Raw genomic sequence first — 21,758 nt, 5'->3', positions numbered from 1 at the left:
GGCAGACTGACCACTGGGAACCTCTGAGCTCTGCTGGTCCACTCTGTGGAGGAACCATGGACACAAACACACACACACACACACACACACACACACACACACACACACACACACACACACACACAGACACACAGACACACACACAGACACCACACACATGCACACGCACACACACACACACACACACACACACACACAGACACACAGACACACACACAGACACATATACGGGTTTCTATGTATTGCAAGGACACTTTTTCCAAACCAGCCCAGGTGGTGGACTATGGGGACACCACTTTCCGCTTGCCCCTGAGAGATGCTGAATACGTCAAAAAATCTGTTTTGAGCCACAGAGCACAGATCTCACTTCAAAGTTCCTATACACGCAACACAACTAGAGATATAAGAACCTGTTTTTTTGCAACCTTATCAGGACATAGATAATTAGGTGAGAAGCCCCGCCTATGAAAATATTAGACATTTTAACACCCAACAGGATTTGTAAGGACACTGGCTATACAACACACATACCTGTCACCAAAGTATATTATAGGGCCAAAAATGAATAAGTGGGACATGGCTAAACTCAAACACTACTACTGCATATTAAAATTAATAGTTAACAAAACGTGGTCTTATGACAAAAATCGAACATCACAAAACACAAAGACCTGAATTTGAGAACTAGCTCAATGCAATTTGCAAAGACAAACCTTATTCTTAGATTTGTATTGGAGCCATCACATATTTATAATGTGAATTCCCTATAGTCTTTATGAAATGTCTAATGCTCAAGTCAAAGCAATACAGGGATAAGAGTTCCAAAGGTAACTTTTCAACCATGAATTTACAGGTCTTCTCTGTTAAAGGCTAGCAATTAAAGGTTACATTTCCTAGTTGGTATATTATGCATTTACATTAAGCACATATCTTCCTTAATTTGAGTTATACAACTGCTGATGAGAATTTGCTTTTAGGAACTTTTCCCCTCAGTATAAGAAAGCCTCACTGAAAGACAAATATTCAGTTCCAAAAGAAAAGGTTCCAGGGTTGTGTATCTTCAGAGTTCTTGAATTGGTAATAAGATACATGCTCAAGCACAGAAAAGGTGCTTTTCACATATCATGTTCCCTTTAAGTACGGTCTTTAGAGACAAAAAAATTTTATATATATATATATATATATATATATATATATATATATATATATATATATATATATATATATATATATATATATATATATATAAATAATAGCCAATCTGATGGTGAATACTCAAGTTTATTTCAACAAGAACACGTGCTTTTTGCAAACATGACATATATGTCAAACATCTGTGTATATATTTTTGTAACTTGATTAATCGTTTAGCGGCTGTTCCTTTTTTTTTAGAGTTATGCCGCGGTTCCTGACGAAGTCTCTCACATTTTGAACAGAGCGACTGTCTAATACAGGACGTTCAGCATTTTTACACTGTTTGATTTCTGTCACAGTGGCTAGTTTCCCATTTGCAATGTGCCCACGGAAATGTCTCATGACTGCTGCAATCTCTTTGGGAGACCATGGACATTTTTGTCTCCTTCGAGGATTTTCCCCTTCTGCGCCATTTCCAGGGAATGCTACAAGGGGGAGAGAAAATAAGATCAGCTTACTTTTGATTTGTTAATTATTAAGTTATTATAAAGTTACTCTTCAAGAACAATATGGATGTAAACATCAAATCCATTTCATGGTACACATATCAAAAAGAAGTCCAGGCATTAACCACAGCATTTTTTAACTTGGTTTAAATAGCTGTGGGGCTTTAGATTTACACGGGGGTTTGGCTTTTTGCCATGTTAGATAAATACAGTGTCTTAAAAGCTATATTCTGATTAGAAGATCTAGCTCGTTCTTTCCTGCAAAAACATTAACTCAAAGAAAACTATTAAAGATAGAACTTCTAACTATGTGAATGCCACGGGACACCCAATTACAAAGTGACATTAGTTCCCATCCAGTTTCATCATGTCCTCCTTTATTGTCCTCTACTTCCAATCATGCAGAATCCAGGTTCAACCCATTACTTCAGCTTTGTCCTCTGATCTTTTCACTTAGTTTGTCAAGCAAATTATTCCTCATTTCCACCACTCTTATTCTCATGTGATTTTGTACTGTAACAGTAGCCCAGTTCAGACCTGGCATTATGACAAGTTCTGGGTGATCAGATACAACCAGCATTAATGAAAACTCTAAAGATATCCAGGATACTTTGAGGACTCATTCAAGATCCAGTGATGTAAGGCACACATTTGTTTCCATTCCTCTGAAAGTCAAAACAATCTGTTCCGAAGACAATGTAGGACAGTCTACTCTGATGTCATACTCAGCAAAACAAGATGACTCACATGAAACCTCTTTCTCATTTGATAAAAACCGTGAAACATGGGAGATTAAAAAACATTTGAGTCAGAAATAACTCGTGCAAAAAAATATTAGTTTAAAGATGTACACATTTACAGAATCACCAACACTGACAATAAACTCTCATATTGTCTCTTAAAATAAAAATAAAAAGATTTCAATCAAAAGGTGATCTAACATGCCAATGTAGTTTTCATATATGGTTTAAAAAGCAAGATAAGCAGTTTCCCATCTTTGTTTTCGAATAGTTATGAACATTTGAACTGTTAATCAGGCTTTTGAAGATGATTAATGGTAAGTATTAATATGCAATATTAGTATTTAAGCTGAGTTTACTGGAGCTTTAAGTGAGCCAACTTTCAAGTCGATGTGTACTGTAAACCTATGCAGACAGATCAGTATTTAAGGCTTTACTCTCACCATCCACTGGAGCACAACTTGGGCGTCATCAAGATATTACGAAAAAGAGCAAAGACACAGCGGCCAGGGAAGCACAAGAACATGACATCAAGAAGGCCCCGAGTAAATGAGGTTATCCCAGCTGGACTTTTGTCAAACCTGGGAAGGCACCTAAAGAACGCTCCAGCCAATCCAGGAGCGAAGAAGGACAAGAACAGCTGATACGGATTTTCTTAAAAGATAACGTCTCTGTGGCTTTCAAATCCCAAAACTGAAATAAGAACCAAAATAAGAAAAGTATTCTAATGTTGAACCTGAGAAGAAAATTCCTCATGCCAACTTTAAGGTCATACTGGATATTAGTCATGAACTATGCAATGTTTGTAAAATTCTGGCATGTCATATTGACCAAACTTTCATATCAGATCTTGTCAAACACTGTTACAGAGATAACCATTTGCTAGTCTGTTGTTCAAAGAATCTGTTCAAAGGTGTCTTGATATTTTAAAATATTTTATTCTTGTGGTACCTTGTGATGTGCCTTCTCCAGCCGAGTCCACATCTGTAAATAGAAAAGTAAAACAAAAATATCACAAACAACATGAGTGGCTTGGTAATCATGGAAGAGCCATCAATATGCAGGGTGGTGGATAGTTATACCGTTTGAGGTGTTTGGAGGTTCCTCTACAGGTGGCATAGTACCCCTCCCTATAGTACAAGGAGTATTTTAGCTCAATATAGCAGTCACATTTTCTGTTCCTGTTTAGACTTTCCTTTAACACGAAAATAATTTTCACTAACAAGGAGAGAGGCACCCATAAATACAAGTAATCCTCAGGTCCATAGCTCAGTCCTAAAATGACTGAAGAAGTTTAAAGTTACATTGACCATTTCTTCAGCTGGCATATCAGTGAATTGTCATGATATATCTGCAGTACCAGTTAAAACTTTGGACACACCTGTTTATTCATTCTGAATTTGAATAAGCATTGTGTCTTTTCAAAGTAATCTTAACTGCATTTCCCAAAACTAGAAAGCATTTTACTAGAAATAAAACATAAAAGCCATCTACAAAGATGAAAGACATCAAAAATCCCGTCAAACACTGTTACAGAGATAACCATTTGCTAGTCTGTTGTTCAAAGATGTCTTGATATTTTAAAATATTTTATTCTTGTGGTACCTTGTGATGTGCCTTCTCCAGCCGAGTCCACATCTATAAATAGATAAGTAAAACAAAAATATCACAAACAATATGAGTGGCTTGGTAATCATGGAAGAGCCATCAATATGTAGGGTGATGGATAGTTATACCGTTTGAGGTGTTTGAAGGTTCCTCTACAGGTGGCATAGTACTCCTCCCTATAGTACAAGGAGTATTTTAGCTCAATATAGCAGTCACATTTTCTGTTCCTGTTTAGACTTTCCTTTAACAAGACAATGATTTTCACTAACAAGGAGAGAGGCATCCATAAATACAAGTAATCCTCAGGTCCATAGCTCAGTCCTGAAATGACTGAGGTCGCCAGTCTCCCACAGGACTAACACAGAGAAAAACAACTATATGCAATCACATTCACATCAATGGGCAATTTAGAGTGACCAATTAACCTAACCCCAGTTTCTTTGGACTGTGCGAGGAAGCTGAAGTATGCCGAGAGAACCCACGCAAACATGGAGAAAACAACTCCATGTTTGCGGACCCTGGACCGATGAACTCAGGACCGTCTTGCTGTGAGGCAACAGTGCTAACCACTATGCTAACGTCCCGCCTTATCGACTGGGCAGCCAAGTCCAATAAGTGCACTTGCTGGGGTTAGGATAAGCGGAAGAGATGTTCTCGGCATACCTTGTAAAAATGTAAACACAATACTCCAACAGTCCAGTTATAAGACAATCATCATCAGTGGGCACACTGTAGGAAGTGGGTAATACTGTCAGAGGTCCCTGGAGGTACCTCAACAAATTGCCTAGTTCCCTTTTCTGTAGTTGAATAGTGTAGCTCAATATTAATGCTCTGTTGCGTTGTGGTTGATTCATTTACACACATCTCTGGCTAGATATCTGTAGCATCACAACACAAAACTATCAATGTAAGTACTATTACATTTTTTGTACTGATCAGGTTAGACCTTTCTTTAGTGACATTATTTGACAGACATCAATCTTTATGACTATGTCAAGAATAGCTTAAGCAGTGTATTAACCTCAGCCCAAAACAAATTAAGACATTTTCAATACTTAAGACTTACAGTGCACATATAATCCTTACTACTACCTTTTAAATAACTGTGTATACCTGAAACATCTCACAATATTGCATTCAACTGAATACTACATAAATATGAGTTGTTTGTTGGTGCATTTACCCATTTTTGTTTGTGCTGGTGGGTATTCTTTGTCAGCCTCGCCGTCTTCACTCTCACCAGAGTCTGTCAAGTCTAGGTTATCTGACAAAAAAATATGTTAAGCAGCATCTTGATGCATTCTCAATCATCCAGGTAAGTAAATCTCCAAGAGTTGATTCTGTTCATCTGGACATAGCGTTTTGTGGGAAAAACGTTTCGTCACTCATCCAAGTGACTTCTTCAGTCTCAGCTTACTGCAGGTTTCCCCAATCTTATAAACAGTACATTTTCATAATGACTTAAACCAGCCCACTGAAGGAACAATGGGCTGGGAGGTCAGTTCCTTAATCTTAATTATGCAAATTCTCATGACCATTGATCAACAACCACTGACCAAAACCCACTGATCAAAGACCACTGATCAATAGCCATGAGTACCATACACAGAGAGTTGGGGAATGGCTGCAATCACAGCACTGTAAGATGGCCTTAGGCCCCCTCCTTGATTATGAATCGAGGCATTCTGAATGCATCAAGACGTTTTAACCCACTTTGGCAAGGACGGCCTGAAGCTTGTACGTCAGTATGAGCAAACAGCACGTAAGATGGTGGATTACAGGAACCACCTGAGATTCAGCCTCAGATGCAGACAAAACCGGATTACTCCTAAAAGAGCTCCAAATGAGCTCTTCGTTAAAGGCTTCCGGGCAACAAAAATCCTCCAGAAGGCACAGCATCAGTTGCTTAATGAACGGGTGAGGCAAACAAATTTTACCATGGACATGCTAAAATCTCAAGAGGAGCGGATCCAACAGAGACTGACAATGCTTCTAGATGAGAATACTCTTAAAAAGGTGTTTGACTTTACTGAGAAGGCTCGTCTAGCACAGCACAAGAAGTCTAAGACCAGGCAACAAAGGAAGTTTGACTTACTTGTTGTACGTCGGAAACCACGGCAAAATACGGAGAGTGTCCTCAGTGACCAGAAGAGACAAGGATGCGACACAGAGGATGTGGACAAGTGGGTGAAGAATTTGTCTGACAGACAGCTCACCGAAACAGAGAAAAACATCCTTGCTCAAGGGCTGAATTTTGCTGTCACACCGGGACAAATCCCGCTAGTGGAGCTGATCACAGCCACAGAAACAGCAATTCGTAACAACAATATTGCAGAAATGGAAGCATAGCAACTACAGACGAAAGTTTTGGCCTGTCTCAGCAATGCAAAGCCCCCAGCATCCAAAATCACCATGGAGAGGAAGGTGCTCCACCTGGAGACTCTGTTGTCCTGCTGGGAGACTTCAATGCTCACGTGGGTAACGACAGCAAGACTTGGAGGGGCGTGATTGGGAGGAACGGCCTCCCTGATCTGAACCCGAGCGGTGTTTTGTTATTGGACTTCTGTGCAAATCACAGTTTGGCCATAACAAACACCTTGTTCGAACATAAGAGTGTCCACAAGTGCACGTGGCACCAGGACGCTCTAGGCCGCAGATCGATGATTGATTTTGTAATCGTATCACCAGACCTGCGAACATATGTTCTGGACACTCAGGTAAAGAGAGGGGCTGAGCTGTCAACTGATCACCACCTGGTGGTGAGTTGGATCAGGTGGCAGGAGAGGACGCTGGACAGAACCGGTGCACCTAAATGCTAGGGGTGCAACGATACTCGTATCGATATTGAACCGTTTGATACAGTGCTTTCGGTTCGGTACGCATATGTATCGAACAATACAACATTTTTAATTTATTTTATCAACTTCCCTTCTGACGATGCTGTCTGTGTTGAGCGCTCAGTGGATCTGCGCTCGACAGTGCAGCCTAGGCGGAGTAGTCGAACGCAGATTCACTGAGCGCAGGGCAAACTAGCGAGACAGAAGCTAAGCTCGTTGCAACATGGCAAATTGAACCTCCCCCACCCTCATTCAGATCTGGCGTTTGGAACTATTTTGGTTTTCATGTGAAGTATGACCCTGAAGGTAAGCGCGTCATGGATTAAAGTAAAACAGTATGTTGGATGTGCCAGCAATGCTCAATTACATGGGTGGGAACTAGTGTGTTAGCGCAGTTAGCTCGTTGTGTTGGCCGTCCAGCCCCACGCACAAGGCAATCCGCAGTAGCTCGTTAACGGAGGTGTTGTGTCGTTAACCTCATTTCAGATTAACGCTGACAGCACTAGTGGGAACACAACGAATATGACTGCACATTTACTCCGACATCATCCTAGTGCAAAGACAAGTGGAAGCAGACAAAAACAACAAGCACGCATGCTACAAACTTTACCCGAGTCATTTAGACAGCCGTTAGCACATGATTCTCCTTATGGGGACCTGATATATTTAATATGGTGCCTAGAATATAGCCCAGAAGAAGCGTATAGTATAGCTTTTATTTTGGAAAGAGCCATTTCTCTGTAATAAACTCTCTTTTCCAAAGATGAGTGATTCCTCAATCAGATACAGGGCTCGCAAAATATATGTCAATGCTTTTGCATTCTTTCGGAAATGTAGCTGGGTAATTATGTCATTGGCATCGGTGAGCCACTGTCAATATGTGACATATTGAAATTGCGTTTGAATTTGCGCTTGTTTTTTGCTTTCACTTTGCAATCGTGCGAACTGCGTATACAGAGCGACAGCACTGATTGGTGAGTGATGATAATTTGCGCACCAATTCCTCTGACATCTTATCAATCGTTAGCTTACTATGCAAACATGACAAGTGAAATCTCCCGCAGCAAGCTTAAACATGTGAGAGGTTGATCGCGCAGAGAATCGCTGAGCGTTATGTGAGTGCATGTGTAAAAGCAGCAGGATATATATTTTAGTTCTGCTGAGCCAAATAAGACAGGTCAGCGTGAAGAAGTGACAGCCAAACAAAGCTTACCACAAAACGGAAAAGTTATGACAAATCAGACTATAAGGCAAAAAGAAAGTGCAGCTTTATGGTTTCATGGACAAAAGAATTTCTGTGGCTGCAATATGACGAGCTAAATAACCAGGGCTGCACATAAGTGGTCCGCAGGTGCGCATTCGCTGTCAAAATAAAAAACGCGCACAAGATAAGAAGTTGCAACGCGTGTTTGCGTACATAGGATTTTCTGGAGGAGGACAGACATTTGTTTAGAACTCTTAAAGATGTTGAAGAAGCAAAATCCTTTAAGCAATTATTTTGGTGTTCCTTCACCTCCAAAGAAATGGAGTCTGAACCACAAAAGAAGCGCGTATTCTCAGAAAAGTGGTTGCAGGAGGTGAGCTGGCTTCAAACAAATGATGAACGCACAGAGATGTGGTGCAGAATGTGCCGTGAAAATTTAATAAATGACAAATTAATAAAAAGGCATGAACATTTTTTTTGTATCGAAAAAATATCGAACCGTGACACCAAAGTATCGAACTGAACCGAACCGTGAATTTTGTGTATCGTTGCACCCCTACTAAACGCGTAGTGAGGGTGTGCTGGGAACGTCTAGCAGAGGCCCCAGTCCGCAAGATCTTCAACGCACACCTCCGGCAGAGCTTCAACAGCATTCCGAGGGAGACTGGGGACATTGAGTCCGAATGGACCATGATCAGCGTCTCCATTGCCGAAGCTGCTGCATTGAGCTGCGGCCGCAAGGTGGTTGGTGCCTGCCGTGGTGGTAATCACCTAACCAAATGGTGCACACCAGAGGTGAAAGGAGCCACCAGGCTGAAGAAGGAGTCCTATCAGGCTTGGTTAGCCTGTGGGACTCCGGAGGCAGTCGACAGGTATCGACAGGCCAAGCGGAATGCGGCTCGGGCAGTGGCTGAAGCAAAAACTCGGGTGTGGGAGGAGTTCGGGGAGGCCATGGAAAAAGACTTTCGGACTGCCTCGAAGAGATTCTGGCAAATCGTCAGGCGTCTCAGGAGGGGAATGCGGTGCTCTACCTGCGCTGTGTATAGTGCTGGCAGAGCGCTGCTGACGTCGACTGAGAAAATTGTCAGGCGGTGGAAGGAATACTTCGAGGACATCCTTAATCCCACTGACACGTCTTCCGAGGAGGAAGCAGAGTCTGGGGATGAGGGGAATGACCTACCAATTTCCGGGGGCGAGGTCACTGAGGCAGTTAAACAACTCCTTGGTGGCAGAGCCCCTGGTGTTGATGTGGTCCGCCCCGAGTTCCTGAAGGCTCTGGACGTTGTAGGGCTGTCCTGGTTGACACGCCTCTACAATGTTGCGTGGAGATCAGGGGCAGTACCCCTGGACTGGCAGACCGGGGTGGTGGTCCCCATCTTTAAGAAGGGAGACCGGAGGGTGTGTTCCAACTACAGGGGGCTCACACTCCTCAGCCTCCCTAGGAAAGTCTATGCCAGGGTGCTGGAAAGGAGAGTTCGTCTGCTAGTCGAACCTCGGACACAGGAGGAACAATGCGGTTTTCGTCCTGGTCACAGAACACTGGACCAGCTCTTTATCCTCTCAAGGATACTTGAGGGTGCATGGGAGTTTGCCCAACCAGTCTACATGTGTTTTGTGGACTTGGAGAAGGCATTCGACCGTGTCCCTCAGGGTGTCCTGTGGGAGGTGTTGCGGGAGTATGGTGTATCAGGCCAATTATTACGGGCCATTCGATCCCTATACAACCGTTGTCAGAGCTTGGTTCGCGTTGCCGGCAGTAAGTCGGACTCGTTCCCGGTGGGTGATGGGCTCCGCCAGGGCTGCCCTTTGCCACCGGTTTTGTTCATAACTCTTAAGGACAGGATTTCTAGGCGCAGCCAAGAAGTGGAGGGCTTTCACTTTGGTGGCCTCAGAATCTCAAGTCTGCTTTTTGCGGATGATGTGGTTCTGTTGGCTTCATCGGGTGAGGGCCTCCAGCTCGCAATGGAACGGTTCGCAGCCGAGGGTGAAGCAGCGGGAATGAGGATCAGCACCTCCAAATCTGAGGCCATGGTTCTCAGCCGGAAAAGGGTGGAGTGCCCACTCCGGGTCGGGGATGAATTCCTGCCCCAAGTGGAGGAGTTCAAGTATCTCGGGGTCTTGTTCACGAGTGATGGGAGAAGGGAGCCGGAGATTGACAGACGGATTGGGGCTGAGGCTGCAGTGATGCGGACGCTTCACCGGTCCGTCGTGGTGAAGAGGGTGACCGAAAGAACGAGATTGCGGACACAAGCAGCAGAAATGAGCTTCCTCCGAAGGGTGGCTGGCCTCTCCCTCAGATATAGGGTGAGAAGTTCGGCCATCCGGGAGGGGCTCAGAGTAGAGCCGCTGCTGCTCCACATTGAAAGGTGCCAGCTGAGGTGGTACGGGCATCTGACAAGGATGCCTCCTGGGCGCCTCCTGGGCGAGGTGTTCCGGGCATGTCCCACCGGGAGGAGGCCCCGGGGCAGGCCAGGACACGCTGGAGAGATTATATCTCTCGGCTGGCCTGGGGACGCCTTGGTGTTCCCCCGGATAAGCTGGAGGAGGTGGCTGGGGAGAGGGAGGTCTGGGCCTCTGCTTAGGCTGCTGCCCCTGCGACCCGGCCTCGGATAAAGCGGATGAAGATGGATGGATGGGTGAGAGATGTCATTACGGAGGCAGATGAAACCATGGTCTTGTACGACGTTACATCTCTCTTCACTTGCATCCCAGTCACGGAAGCATTGAAGGTAGTTCGTAAGAGATTATGACACCAACCTCAGCAACAGGACCACTCTCAGCATCGACCAAGTGTGTTTGCTTTTGGAACTGTGTCTTCATTCCACCTACTTCACATACAAGGGTCAGTTCTACAGGCAGAAACATGGGTGTGCCATGGGCTCCCCAGTTTCACCCATCGTGGCCAATTTGTACATGGAAGAAGTGGAAAAGAGGGCTTTGCTATCCTACCCTGGAACACCACCAATCCATTGGTTCAGGTATGTGGATGACACCTGGGTGAAAATCAAATCTCAGGACGTACCACAATTCACGGATCACATTAACTCTGTGGACCGACACATGAAATTCACCAGGGAGGCTATGAAAAGTGGCAGGTTAGCTTTCTTAGACTGAGATTTCCATCAGTAATGGGGGACATCTAAAAGCTGACGTGTACCGTAAACCTACACATACGGATCAGTATTTAAGGTTTGACTCTCATCATCCACTGGAGCACAAACTGGGTGTCATTAGGAGCGAACACCATCCCCACTGACACAGCGGCCAAGGAGGCAGAAGAACATCACATCAGGAAGGCCCTGAGTAAATGTGGTTATCCCAGCTGGACTTTTGTCAAAGCTGGGACGGCTCCTAAAGAAAGCTCCAGCCAATCCAGGAGAGAAGGACAACTGCTGCCCAAACGAAAACCTGTAGTGATCCCATATGTGTCAGGAGTATCGGAGCAGTTGAGACGCATTTTATCTAAACACTGGGTCTCTGTGGCTTTCAAACCCCAAAACACTGCGCCAAAAACTAGTCCACCCCAAGGATCGGGTCCCCCGACACAAACAGAGTAAAATAGTGTACGCTGTTAAGTGCCAGGAGGATTGCCAGGATTTATACATCGGGGAAACCAAACAACCTCTGGCGAAGCGCATGGCACAACACAGAAGAGCTCTCTGTGAATGGTATTCATGGCCATTGATCAGTGGTCTTTGATCAGTGGGTTTTGGTCAGTGGTTGCTGATCAATGGTCGTGAGAATTTGCATAATTAAGATTAAGGACTGACCTCCAAGCCCATTGTTCCTTCAGTGGGCTGGTTTCAGTCATTATGCAAATGTACTGTTTATAAGATTGAAACCTGCAGTCAGCAGAGACTGAAGAAGTCACTTGGATGAGTGACGAAACATTTCTCCCACAAAACACTATGTCCAGATGAACAGAATCAACTTCAGCTATGTCCAGATGAACAGAATCAACTTCAGCTATGTCCAGATGAACAGAATCAACTTTTTGGAGATGTTAAACAGCAGGTACAAACATTCCTTGTTTCTCTTAACAGCTTTAATGTAAAAGTAAGGTTATTAAATATATTGTGTTAAGAACACTCAAAAGCTTAAAAACTAGACACCTTAAAATACTATCTACTTAGAAATACCTTCAATTTCAATCTCTTCCAATGTTTTGCCTTGGAGATTTCCAAGGGTCCCTTTCTCCATGGCAAGTAGTAGTTTTGATATTTTTGCCAGCTGGGTTGTAGCCTCTGGAAGTCTGTAAAATTCTCTGTGGACACGGATATCATGGCCTAGAAAGTCAGCAACTTGGTCAAGCTCGTGATTTTTTAGGTTCAAGACGTGTGACAAAGTTGCAACATGCTTGCGTAGCTGTGTTGACCTAAGGAGTTCAGGACTTTGTGCACCACAGTCATTTGCATAAATCCTGAGACAGTCCTGTCCTCTGTAAGGAGTCAAACAGTTGGGTCTTGCAAAGAGGAAGGGGTTTTCTTCCGGGACTCCACACTCTAGTCTTCTGCTTATGAGCTGCGTTAGGGCTTCAACCATGTCTGGTGATAACAGTACAGCAACCTGCTCATCAACTTCAAAGGAGGACGATGCCATGGGCACATCACCTTGAGAACGGTCAGGGTGCTCTGAAACCTTGTGCAAGCAAACACAAAAGTACATTAACATCCATTCAACACAGATACGTTGAGACTATACAATACAGTTATGAAGGTACACTGGTTATTGACATAAATGAGGTAAATGTAATGAAGTAATATTGAGTGAAAATTAATTCTCCAGTGTGAACCAACATGACACTCGGCAGTATCCACACACAGTCCTCATAATAATGTACCTGAAAGCTTCATACACTGCAGGGTCTCTGTTACACACAGACTTGAGAGCCCATCTTTCAATAGACTTACGCATCCAAAACACACACAGTCCTCATAATGTAGGTATCTTACATTAACCAACACTATAGGACTTGTGTCTAACACCCTCACTATCAACATCCACACAACTCGGCTGTGTTCTTGTTGCAATAATAACAACACCAGAAAATTAGTCACCTGCTCATCAACTTCAAAGGAGGACGATGCCATGGGCACAGCAGCTTGAGGACGGCCAGGGTGCTCTGAAACCTTGTGCAAGCAAACACAAAAGTACATTAACATCCATTCAACACAGATACGTTGAGACTATACAATACAATTATGAAGGTACACTGGTTATTGACATAAATGAGGTAAATGTAATGAATTAATATTGAGTGAAAATTAATTCTCCAGTGTGAACCAACATGACACTCGGCAGTATCCACAAACAGTCCTCATAATGTAGGTATCTTACATTAACCAACACTATAGGACTTGTGTCTAAAACCCTCACTATCATCATCCACACAACTCGGCTGTGTTCTTGTTGCAATAATAACAACACCAGAAAATTAGTCACCTGCTCATCAACTTCAAAGGAGGACGATGCCATGGGCACAGCAGCTTGAGAACGGTCAGGGTGCTCTGAAACCTTGTGCAAGCAAACACAAAAGTACATTAACATCCATTCAACACAGATATGTTGAGACTATACAATACAATTATGAAGGTACACTGGTTATTGACATAAATGAGGTAAATGTAATGAAGTAATATTGAGTGAAAATTAATTCTCCATTGTGAACCAACATGACACTCGGCAGTATCCACACACAGTCCTCATAATAATGTACCTGAAAGCTTCATACACTGCAGGGTCTCTGTTACACACAGACTTGAGAGCCCATCTTTCAATAGACTTACGCATCCAAAACACACACAGTCCTCATAATGTAGGTATCTTACATTAACCAACACTATAGGACTTGTGTCTAACACCCTCACTATCAACATCCACACAACTCGGCTGTGTTCTTGTTGCAATAATAACAACACCAGAAAATTAGTCACCTGCTCATCAACTTCAAAGGAGGACGATGCCATGGGCACAGCAGCTTGAGGACGGCCAGGGTGCTCTGAAACCTTGTGCAAGCAAACACAAAAGTACATTAACATCCATTCAACACAGATACGTTGAGACTATACAATACAGTTATGAAGGTACACTGGTTATTGACATAAATGAGGTAAATGTAATGAATTAATATTGAGTGAAAATTAATTCTCCAGTGTGAACCAACATGACACTCGGCAGTATCCACACACAGTCCTCATAATGTAGGTATCTTACATTAACCAACACTATAGGACTTGTGTCTAACACCCTCACTATCAACATCCAAACAACTCGGCTGTGTTCTTGCTGCAATAATAACAACACCAGAAAATTAGTCACCTGCTCATCAACTTCAAAGGAGGACGATGCCATGGGCACATCAGCTTGAGAACGGTCAGGGTGCTCTGAAACCTTGTGCAAGCAAACACAAAAGTACATTAACATCCATTCAACACAGATAAGTTGAGACTATACAATACTACACTACACTACGGTAAATGTAAATATAATATGTACCTTTACTCTCCATGGCCAGTCAGAGTCACCGTAGTTGTATGTTATTGCTTCCCCCGGCTTGATGTCTTTTATGGCAAATAAACAGAGATGAGGCTTTCCATTTACTGTGATTGTCCTCATTTTGCTGTTTGGGCTCACGTGATCGTCATTCACCAGTCTGCCCAAGGAGCCATCCTCTCTGGCTGCATCAATGCTGAGATAACAAAAAATGTAAGACACAAAATTACACAAGGTTTATAAAAAGGCTGAACAATTTGATTACATTTTTAATTATATGGATTTGTAACAAGCTAGCAGTTTGTCTTAATGTGGTCGTCACAACTTTTGCAAAAAGTAGGCTGAAAAATGAATTATTTTAATTTACATACCACTATTGTTGTCCATTGTACCTGAATTCAAAAAGAAAAACCTTTAAGGCGTCATGGTACAATCTTGTTCTGTTTTCATATTCCTTCTTGGTTACAACGTCTCCGCGATATTCCAGAAGGAAGTCTCCTTTGTTATAGTTGCACCTACTAAACACTCCTCGACCTTACAAAGAAAATAGAAAATGTCAACATGGGTCTACTACAATGGTTAAACTTATGACTGTGCCAAAAATCCTCAACAAGTATCCTAGTACCTCACCTTTTACTGAATTTATGAATTTCACTTCAAATCCATCTTTGTCCTGCCCCAAAGATGAAAATTTTACTGCTTCATCTTTTGGTTTAATTTTTGCTCTCGGGGGCCTCATTGCAATACACTGTCTCAGAAAAAGAAAAAAAAATAGTACAATTTATTTAATATTTCAGGAAAATAGTTGATAATGAAAACTGATCTTTCACAGGAGGTGTCTTTAACCCTCTGGAGTCAATGGTATAATCGGCTGTTTTTGACTACTTTTGATTTAATTGTTTTATCGGCTCATGTTCATTTATCCACCACAATAGGAAATGAGATTGTTGGGTTTTTCTCTGCATCTATGAAGCGCCTTGAGGCGACTTTTGTTGTGATTTGGCGCTATATAAATAAAATTGAATTGAGAGGCAATAATGTATCTATGTTTTGTTTTTTAAGAAAATACCGTTTTTATATTTTCCTGCACTAAACTTGACGACAGTTTTCAGGAAAAAGCGTAAATTGTGTATCATAACTCTGGTTTTACTTGGCCTATCAACACATTTTTAAAAACTGTTATATACGCATGTTGCTGATACACCGTAAATTGGTCATATAATCTGCACTCCAGAGAGTTAAATGTTAGCTACCTCGGTTATCTGAAATGTCTCATTAATAGCGTGTCACCTATATTTCAGCGTTGCTTAAAATCTGGAGACAGTGGGATGGATGAATAAATAATAACATCTCAGTAATTTCAAATGTTACAGTTTAACTAAAAAGGTGTGTGTTAGACTAGGTATTTAACCTTGACTAATTAAATACACAACCGCGTGTCATCAAAAAAGCTAGCTTTAGCATGAGAATTACATTGAAATACAAAACTCAATCAAGGAATATACACCAAAGAAAAATCTCAACAAAACTAAATCTGACCAGTTGCTGGGCTACAAAGCTGGCAAAATTCGAAAGTTTAAAGTTTAAAGTTACCTGTTGGCTTCTCCACACCAGCGTCGGTGTCGGTACTCCTCAACTCGAAGTCACGAAGTGAGGGGGAGGGGTGAAAAACAGCTCATTGGCTAAAAAGTGGTCAGGTGATGAGAGTTCTGACTTTTTTATGGAATTTCAGTGAAACATTTACAGTGACGAAGGACTGAGTTTTATTGCATTTGTTTGTTTATAGGAAATTCCTCTTTTAAAAAGTATTTAGTTATTTATTTGAGGCAAAGGTACACTACAAGGGAATACATGTTTCCTCACACACCACCAGCCGAGGTCCACCACTGAAGCAATGGTTTTACACTTGCATCTGCATATGTTAAACAAATCTGAGATTCAACCAACAACATAGTGTGACATATTTTAGATCCTTATGTTAAACCAGCATGTATCAAGATGTGGCTTTCTTCGGAAAAATGTATTTAATTATTATATTTTTGTTCTGATCTTTTGTTTGAAGATACAGAAGGTGCATCCTGAAACCAATGAATTTATCACTAGCAATTATGGACAGTTTGAGAAACCAAACATTGTTTTGTTTAGCAGTACAGAATAAATGAGATCATATGATATGACTAAAAAAATCTGAAACTAATAAATCCTATGGAAATTATACAGTGTAAAATTGGCTCTGTTTACAATATAGAACAAGCAGAACAAAACCTTAAAGAAACATGCCATTTTCCTGCATTAGTTATTAGTTATAACAACAAACTTGACAGATTAAATGCAAAACATGTATGTTAGGTTGAATAGATATGATAATTTGATAGTAGTTATTGAGTGAGTAGTTGTTTGGCTGTGTGTTATAGACAGGGGTGCACATAACTGGTACGCAGGTACGAATGCGTGACAAAAATTAGGAATGCGTAGTGACACTTTGCGTACTTGACTGTCTCATTTAATCTTACATGTGTTGCTTGTCACCAGCTAAATGTCCAAAAAAACAACAGACATTAAGCAGCTTCTTTGGTGTGCCACCACTAGCTAAGAAACACCAACCAGAGCCAGAGAAAAGACTTTTTTCAGAAAAGTGGCTCCAAGATGTGCCGTGGCTTGAAGCTAACAATCACATCCACATCTAGCAGACAAATCAGGTGTGTTTTTTAAAGGCTCAAAGAATTTTAACCATCCTTTATTTGACAAACATGAAAAAAAGTAAGGTGTCACGGTTCTGGGTCATTTTGACCCAGCATTTTGAGTTCTTGTGTTTTGGTTTAATTTTGGATTGTATTCTGATTCTTGTGCTTTGTTGATTATTAGTAGAATTCTATGTTTTTGTTTATTCTTGTTAAGGGATTAGTTCTTAGGTTTTGTGTCTCATGTTTAGTGTAGATTTGTTCTGGTGCCCTCCTGTAGGTTTAGTTTAGTGTCTAGTCTGCATCTTTGTGTAGTTGTTTCTTGTTTCCTGTTTTATTGTGAAGGTCCGTGTCTTATGTGAGTGTATTCAGTTTAGCTTCCCTTGTCTCGTCTCGTCAATTACTTCCAGTTGTGTTCCCCACCTGTGTGTATTTAAGTCGTGTCTTCTCGTGTGCTGGTCGCTGGTCTGTCTGTGTTTCAACCGTGTTCACCCTGCTGTCCAACTTCAGGTTCAACTGCTCACCTTCCTTCATGTTCGTGTTCATGTTTGCTGTTCAGTAGTTTAGTTTGTCCCAGTATAGATTAGTTTTGTTTCCGTTTTGCCATTTCCACCTTGTGCTTTATTTTTTCAATAAATCTCCTTCGCATCTACGAGTACCTGCGCTTGGATCCTCATTTAATTCCTCCACATGTCTCATCCCGTTCGCTGTGACATTACTGACCAGCCACATTATGGATCCATCGGCATTTGCCCCACCCAAGGAACTTCAGGAGGTCATAATCGACTCTGCTTCCAGGTTGGTCAACCTATGGCTAGAGCATGAGGGAGAGTGAGCTGCTCTGCGCTGTGGAAGCCAGGCTACAGCAGCTCATTTCCGGCCACCCCTGGCTATTGGACTAACTGCACCCGCTCATTCAGGATTTCATTCTCCACAAACTTCATCTTCACCCTCCCCCACAGTCTGCAGCCCCGCCTGCAGCTCAAGTCTGCAGCCCCGCTGCCTGCAGCTCAAGTCTGCAGCCCCGCTGCCTGCAGCTCGGTCTGCAGCCCCGCTGCCTGCAGCTCGGTCTGCAGCCCCGCTGCCTGTCGCTCGGTCTGCAGCCCCGCTGCCTGTAGCTCAGTCTGCAGCCCTGCTGCCTTTAGCTCAGTTGCCAACTCCACCACCATTATCATCTCAACCATTACTTCAGTCGCCCTCAGTTCAGTCTGCTGCCCAGCTGCCCTCAGTACAGTCTGCCATTCAGTCTCCTGTGTTGCCGCTAGCTCAGCCAGTAGCACGGCTGGGGGTTCTGGAAAGCCCCGCCAGTGTCACGTCTCGTCAGCTGGGGGTTCAGGAGAGCCTAGTCAGCGTCACGCCTCGTCAGCTGCACGGTCCGAGGAGCCCGTCCGGCATCATGTCTCGTTAGCTGGGGGTCCCGGAGGACCCAGCCAGCATATCCTCGTGTCCGCTGACGGCTCTAGGGAGTCCGTTCAGCCACCACCTGCAACTTACACACCATCGCCTGCAGCGTCACCACCTGCAGCTGCCACGCTGCCGTCTGGTTCCGTGGCTGCCACGCTGCCGTCTGGTCCCTCCTCGTCTGGTCCCTCCTCGTCTGGTCCCTCCTCGTCTGGTGCTGCGGTTGCTACACTGCCGTTGGCCTCCGGACCTGCTCTGTTGCCGCCACTGCCTTCCTCCTGACTTGTTTCGCCTGCGTTGCCGCCGCCGCTGCTGTCCACACGGCCGCCCCCCTGAACTGTTCTGGATTTGGCTCATGTGCTATCGACCCCCCTGAACTTTTTTGTGGACTCATGTTTGATCTGGTTTAGCTTTGTTTTGAATCGTTTTCATGTGTTTCTGGACTTATGCTCCTTGTCTTTTTTTTTTTTTTTTTGTTTCTGTCCCTTGTCTCGTCTCGTCAATTACTTCTAGCTATGTTCCCCACCTGTGTGTAATCTCCCGATGTTCTTCTGTGTATATTTAAGTCGTGTCTTCTCGTGTGCTGGTCGCTGGTCTGTCTGCGTTTCAACCATGTTCACCCTGCTGTGTAAGGCCGGGTGGACAATAGATGATAACAAGTAAGACTGGTTTCTGAGTTTCACAGCTGGGGTGGACAATGTTAAGCATCAGGCTTTCAAATGAATTAAAAGTCTGTCTTGGTCTTTCATTAATTAATAGACTGGTGTGAAAAATTGCTGCCACACCGCCCCCTCAACCTGTGCTTCGAGATTTCTGGTAGTTAGAATGACTCGGGGGTGTTGATTCATTTAAATTAACATAATCATCCTGCTGCAATCAGGTTTCTGTAAGGCAGAGTAAATCAATTTGTTGATCAATTATTAAGTCATGTACTAACAGAGACTTGGAGGAGAGAGACCTAATATTTAATAATCCACATTTCACTGTTTTACTCTTTGGTTCAGATGTGGATACTGTATTGTTCTTTCTTTGTAATTGTTTATGTTTAAGTTGTTTGTTGCTGGTTTTTAGTTTGTTTTTTGTCTTTTTGGAAGCAGACACAGTCTTTATGGAGATGGGTTTTTGGGGGGGTAGCAGGAGGAGAGAAGCTGCAGAGAGGCGTGTAAGACTGCAACTCTGCTTTCTGGTCCCAACTCTGGATAGTCATATTTTGAGGGGTTTAATAAATTTGTCCATATTTCTAGAAATGAGAGCTGCTCCATCCAAAGTGGGATGGATGCCGTCTCTCCTAACAAGACCAGGTTTCCTCCAGAAGGTTTGCCAATTATCTATGAAGCCCACATCATTTCTGGGACACCACTCAGACAGCCAGCAATTTAAGGAGAACATGCGGCTAAATATGTCACTCCTGGTCTGATTGGGGAGGGGACCAGAGAAAACTACAGGGTCCGACATTGTTTTGGCAAAGTTGCACACCGATTCAATATTGATTTTAGTGACCTCCGATTGGCGTAACCGGGTGTCATTACTGCCGACGTGAATTATGATTTTACTGAATTTACGTTTACCCTTAGCCAGCAGTTTTAAATTTCCTTCAATGTCGCCTGCTCTGGCCCCTGGAAGACAATTGACTATGGTTGCCGGTGTCTCTAGCTTCACATGTCTGAGAACAGAATCACCAATTACCAGAGTTTGACCCCCAGCGGGTGTGTCGCAGAGTGGGGAAAAACGGTTAGACACATGAACGGGTTGGTGGTGTACCTGGGGCTTCTGTTTAGGACTATGCTTCCTCCTCACCGTCACCCAGCCGCCCTCTTTCCCCAGCTGCTTGGGATCTGCCGGGGAACAGCTAGCGGGGCCTACGCTATCTTCGGCTGCACCAGCTACAGGGGCCTGGCTAGCTAAGGGTGAATGAAGGGTGCGATGCCGAGTCTCCAATTCAGTAATCCTGGCCTCCAGAGCTGCAAATATGCTACATTTGTTACAGATATCATTACTGCTAAAGGAGGCCGAGGAGTAACTAAACATCTGACACAATGAGCAAGAAAGTGCAGGAGGGACAGGTGAAGTAGCCATGGTGCTAACGAGTCGGCTACGAGCTAAGCTAAGCTAGCAAAACAGTACAGAGACAGTGAGTGAAAACTTTGGCTATAAATTAGGTAGTGAGTACACAGAAAGTGTGCTTCGGATGAAGCACGTGAAGATTATACTCTGAAAAAAGAATGTATTTAAAAGTTGTTAATTAAACTGCTAAGCAAATAAGCTACTCAGAAACACCACTGTGTTTGAGCAGGAACAGGAAGTGATACTCTACTACAGAGCGAGCGAACACCAAGTGACAGGGTAGGTAGCAGTAGGTTGTTTTCCTGACACCATGTCAGGGCTCTCACCTCTGCTCTGTAAGCAGACTCGTCTCCATCTGAAATGCAACGAATGATGGTAGTGTCACCTGCCCATCCAAAACCTTTATTTTGGTTTCCTTTTGAGGGTTTTTAACCAGTCAAAGGTGGACTTACTGATGTGTTTCAGATCATTGTCCTTTTGTATAACCCAAGTACCCAACTTCATGAGTTCATGTTCAGTTCATGTCCACTTCAGGACATGAACTGATTGCCGGCCATTCTCCTTCAGGATTTTCTGGTAGAGAGCAGAAGTCATGGTTCCATCAATTACAGCAAGGTGTCATGAAGCAAAGCAGTTCCAGACCATCACATAACACCACCATGTGTGACTGTTGCTATATGTTCTTTTTATGAAATGTTGTGTTAGTTTGATAAAAGATGTAACGGGATTCAAAGCTTCCAAAATGTTCATCTTTTGTCTTGTCAGTCAACAGAATATTTTCCCAAAAGTCTTCAGGATCATTAAGATGTTTTTTGGCACATATGAGAGGAGCCCTTGTGTTCTTTTTGGTCAATGGTAGTTTTTTCCTTGGACCTCTCCCATGGATGCCATTTTTGCCCAGACTTTTTCTTATTGTTGAATAATGAACTCTGATCTTAACTGAGACAAGTGAGGTCTGCAGTTCTTTAGATGCTGTTCTGGCTGTTCTCTTGTGACCTCCTTGATGAGTCGGCAGTGCGCTCTTAGAGTAATTTTGGTAGGCAGGCTGCTCCTGGGAAGGTTCAGCACTGTTTTAAGTCTTCTCCATTTGT

At 43.1% G+C, this 21,758-nt stretch overlaps 2 protein-coding genes and 1 long non-coding RNA gene across 4 annotated transcripts in view; all 3 read right to left on the bottom strand.

Moving 5' to 3' along the window:
* Window positions 1-21,758, bottom strand: part of LOC118453508 (NACHT, LRR and PYD domains-containing protein 3-like) — a 454,485-nt gene that overhangs the window by 29,453 nt on the left and 403,274 nt on the right. The window lies entirely within an intron of this gene.
* LOC148102127 (uncharacterized) lies at window positions 1,263-12,700 on the bottom strand. Its single transcript, XM_087843557.1, has 7 exons — window positions 12,169-12,700; window positions 5,172-5,252; window positions 4,117-4,164; window positions 3,986-4,018; window positions 3,463-3,510; window positions 3,332-3,364; window positions 1,263-1,619 (listed from the first exon to the last, which is right to left on the bottom strand). Exons 1-7 carry the CDS (start codon window positions 12,698-12,700, stop codon window positions 1,360-1,362), a joined length of 1,035 nt encoding a protein of 344 aa, XP_087699683.1. The 3' UTR covers window positions 1,263-1,359.
* LOC148102126 (uncharacterized) lies at window positions 14,909-18,131 on the bottom strand. The gene is made up of 3 exons (XR_015719282.1): window positions 16,115-18,131; window positions 15,152-15,269; window positions 14,909-15,055 (listed from the first exon to the last, which is right to left on the bottom strand). It is a non-coding gene; the product is annotated as an uncharacterized LOC148102126 (long non-coding RNA).

Source organism: Neolamprologus brichardi, chromosome 7, assembly GCF_056152115.1.
Source record: "Neolamprologus brichardi isolate AB-2024 chromosome 7, ASM5615211v1, whole genome shotgun sequence".
NCBI classification, from domain to species: domain Eukaryota; kingdom Metazoa; phylum Chordata; class Actinopteri; order Cichliformes; family Cichlidae; genus Neolamprologus; species Neolamprologus brichardi.
The sequence above is the reverse complement of the archived record's forward strand: the minus strand, read 5'-3'. Positions and strand labels throughout refer to the sequence as shown.

Bases quoted from the DNA above. Each gene is read 5' to 3' on its own strand.
- LOC148102127 (XM_087843557.1), bottom strand. From the start codon at position 12,700: ATGTTAATGTACTTTTGTGTTTGCTTGCACAAGGTTTCAGAGCACCCT. The intron at 5,253-12,168 runs GTATTTCTAAGT...TTTTTTTGTCAG, and splicing joins GGAAGAGATTGAAATTGAAG to ATAACCTAGACTTGACAGAC. The intron at 3,511-3,985 runs GTACCACAAGAA...CTTGTACTATAG, and splicing joins TGGAGAAGGCACATCACAAG to GGAGGGGTACTATGCCACCT.